Source organism: Lipotes vexillifer, unplaced genomic scaffold, assembly GCF_000442215.2.
Source record: "Lipotes vexillifer unplaced genomic scaffold, Lipotes_vexillifer_v1.1 scaffold230, whole genome shotgun sequence".
In the NCBI taxonomy this organism is placed as follows: Eukaryota; Metazoa; Chordata; class Mammalia; order Artiodactyla; family Lipotidae; genus Lipotes; species Lipotes vexillifer.
Window position 1 is genome coordinate 2,604,620 of NW_006775143.1, and position 3,366 is coordinate 2,607,985.

The 3,366-nt window shown below is 43.6% G+C and overlaps 1 protein-coding gene across 5 annotated transcripts in view; it reads left to right on the plus strand.

Annotated features, from left to right (window-relative positions):
• Positions 1-3,366, plus strand: part of ASTN2 (astrotactin 2) — a 944,548-nt gene that overhangs the window by 888,611 nt on the left and 52,571 nt on the right. For all 5 annotated transcript variants that reach the window (XM_007449713.1, XM_007449714.1, XM_007449715.1 and 2 more), the window contains one exon: positions 28-169. In XM_007449713.1, the coding sequence (XP_007449775.1) occupies positions 28-169 (142 nt within the window). The remainder of the gene's footprint in view (positions 1-27; positions 170-3,366) is intronic.

Below are 3,366 nucleotides of genomic sequence, written 5' to 3' on the forward strand. Positions count from 1 at the left end.
AGCTCATCTTTCTTTGTCTCCCTCCAGGAGAATTCCTGAGTTTTGCCGATGACTTACTCTCTGGCCTGGGTACATCTTGTGTAGCAGCTGGTCGAAGCCATGGAGAGGTCCCTGAAGTCAGTATCTACTCCGTCATCTTCAAGTGTCTGGAGCCCGACAGTCTCTACAAGTAAGACATACTTTGTGTGTGGGGAGCGTGAAGCAGACAGGACAGTTTTAAGTCTGGGAGGCAAGGCACGAGTAATCTGTCCAGGCCAGCCGAATGTTTTATCGACCAGTCTGTGTGTGCACCTTAATATGCTAAGGCTTAGAAGTGTCCATTGGAGAAGTATGGCCACAGTGAGTCACAGAATCATACAGGGTTAGTGAGGCCAGTAACTTAAAACTGTCCCTCCTACTGATGAAGAATCTGCAGCCCAAAGAGGGAAAGTGGCAGGTTAGCAAGGAAGGCTGTGACAGGAGTCCCTGCCTGGTGTTCTTTTCTCAATTCCGTGATATTTCCTCTGAAAAATGTTAGATTAGCATATCAGAAGTGTATACGTATATGTAGTATATATACATATAATTTTTTTATTAGTAGATTCATCCAGTCCCTTAGTAATAGTGTCGTCATCACGCTTTCACAGAGCAGATTAGAGTCATTGCATCCAAATTTCTGGAGATGCAAAGGAAGTCATTCTGAGACTCATCTGTTCATCTCAGAGGGAAAACGGGCTCATTTTTTCTCTGTTTCCCAACTCAGTGAGTGTTGCCACATTCGGATGCAACTATCGTAAGCTATAACATACAGTTCTAGCAACCAGCTCTCTTCATTCTCTAATTATGAAACCATAGGCCGCCTCCCTTACTAATCTAGAAAGCTGCAGTTGTTGACAAGGTGGGCATTGTTGTTTTTTTTTTCTTTTTAACATCTTTGCTGAAGTATAATTGCTTTGCAATGGTGTGTTAGTTTCTGCTGTATAACAAAGTGAATCAGCTATACATGTACATCTATCCCCATATATCCTCCCTCTTGTGTCTCCCTCCCTCCCACCCTCCCTATCCCACCCCTCTAGGTGGACACAAAGCACCGAGCTGATCTACCTGTGCTATGTGGCTGCTTCTCACTAGCTATCTATTTTACATTTGGTAGTGTATATATGCCCATGCCACTCGCTCACTTCGTCCCAGCTTACCCTTCCCCCTCCCCGTGTCCTTAAGTCCATCTCTAGGTCTGCATCTTTATTCCTGTCCTGCCCCTGGGTTCTTCAGAACCATTTTTTTTTTTTCGATTCCATATATATGTGTTAGCATACGGTATTTGTTTTTTCTCTTTCTGACTTACTTCACTCTGTATGACAGACTCTAGGTCCATCCACCTCACTACAAATGACTCAATTTTGTTTCTTTTTATGGCTGAGTAATATTCCATTGTATATGTGTGCCACATCTTCTTTATCCATTCATCTGTTGATGGACACTTAGGTTGCTTCCATCTCTTGGCTATTGTAAATAGAGCTGCAATGAACATTGTGGTACATGACTCTTTTTGAATTATGGTTTTCTCAGGGTATAAGGTAGGCATTGTTGACCAATTAATTATTCAACTCATTCATTTTTTTCTTTTATTCATTGATTCATTCACTTATCCATCCATCTATCCAACCATTTATCCATCTCTCCATCCATCCATCCATCCATCCATCCCATTCATCTATTTATTCACTCTTATACTCCATCATTCATTCACTTATTTATTCATCAATTCTTTCATTCATTCACATTTTTATTTACTCATTTGTAACTCATTTACTTATTCAGCAGAGATTGTCTGAAGATTTGCTGTATCTTGGTACTGTGCTAGAATGCAAGTATAAATGTGCCTAAGACAAAGTTTCTATCCTCGGGTAACTTATAACTTAATGGTAGTATGGAAGACCACAGACTGTGGATTCAGATCTGGCTATGACATATTTAGTTGTGTAGCCTTAGATAAGTCGCTTTACCTCTGTGAGCCTCAGTAAAAGAGAAATAATAAAACCCAGGTTGCAGAGTTGCATGAGAATTAAACCAGGAGCAGCCTGGCATAGTATCTAAGTATGTGCTCAGTAAATGTTAGCCCCTTCACCATCTGTAAATCTCCCTCACCTCCAAAATACATCCTATCCCCACTTCCTCTGGAAGACCATGACTTTTCTGAAGACCCCGGGGCTCTTTTGAACGTGTGACATATTGAGGTTCATTGGTAACGCCCAATGCGTTCACGTACCAAACGTGATATCAGGAATATCACCGTAAGATGGAAATCAGGGCTTCTGATTCTGGCTTTGCCACTGACTATCTCATAGATGTTAGGGCCCAAGTTTTATTTCATACAGAAGGGCAAAATCAGTTGGGGACGGTGAGAGCTGTAGGAATGGAATCCCAAAAGTACAACATACTATCAGGTGTCTTCCAGTGGGACATGTGGGCAAACTTCACAGAGGCGATAGCATTTACCTCAGGCCTTCAGTAATGATTTGGTATTTAGATCTTGGGAGCGAGAGTCTATAGCCTTTCGGTCAGTAAGCTCTGACCCCAACCCCTTGGGCTTTAGGGTCACTGCATCTGTGAAACACGAATATGTGACTAGATTATGAGCTGTATGATCCTCTCCAATCCTAAAGACTGATCGTACGAAGAAAACAGTATTTTTGAAAGATTGCCTGTGACTGGCTTCTGGATCTTCTGTCCCTCACTGAGGGCATAGACTGCACTGGAGGCATACAGAGCTGGGTTCAGATCTCCACCCTGCGCTTTATCAGCTTGGCATTGAGTGAGCTTCTCAACCTTCCAGCCTCCGCTTCCTCCTTTGTGAAGGTGTAGGTAATACGGTGTCTGGCTCACTGGGACCCCAAGAGGTTTGATGAGCTCGTAATGCACAGAAGTTCTTCACTTTGTCACAAGCCCCCAGCAGGAGAGTGAGAAGTGTTAGCTGTTATCACCGTTGCGCTTGTTGCCGTTGCTGTAGTAATAATTAATTTCAACTCCCTCCGCCTCCATTCTCCAACTGCTGGGAGAGACAGCATCTAGCAGAGAGGGACCGAGCCCTGGCAGGTGATTCCTATCTGCTGAGACACAAGTAGTAGCCCTGTCTCTGGGTGACATTGTGGGGACTTGGCGTTAGCCAGGCTGGAAACCTACAGGCCCATTATGTAGAAAGCAGTGAAATGTTTTATGGAACCCCGAAAGCAATTAACACTTAGAGCTGACAAATCAGCTGCCATCCTTTAGATAGAAGTGATGAGTGCTCTCCCTCGCCTCTTCTTTTCCTCACTGCCACACACACACACACACACACACACACACACACACACACACACACACACACACACACACACACACACA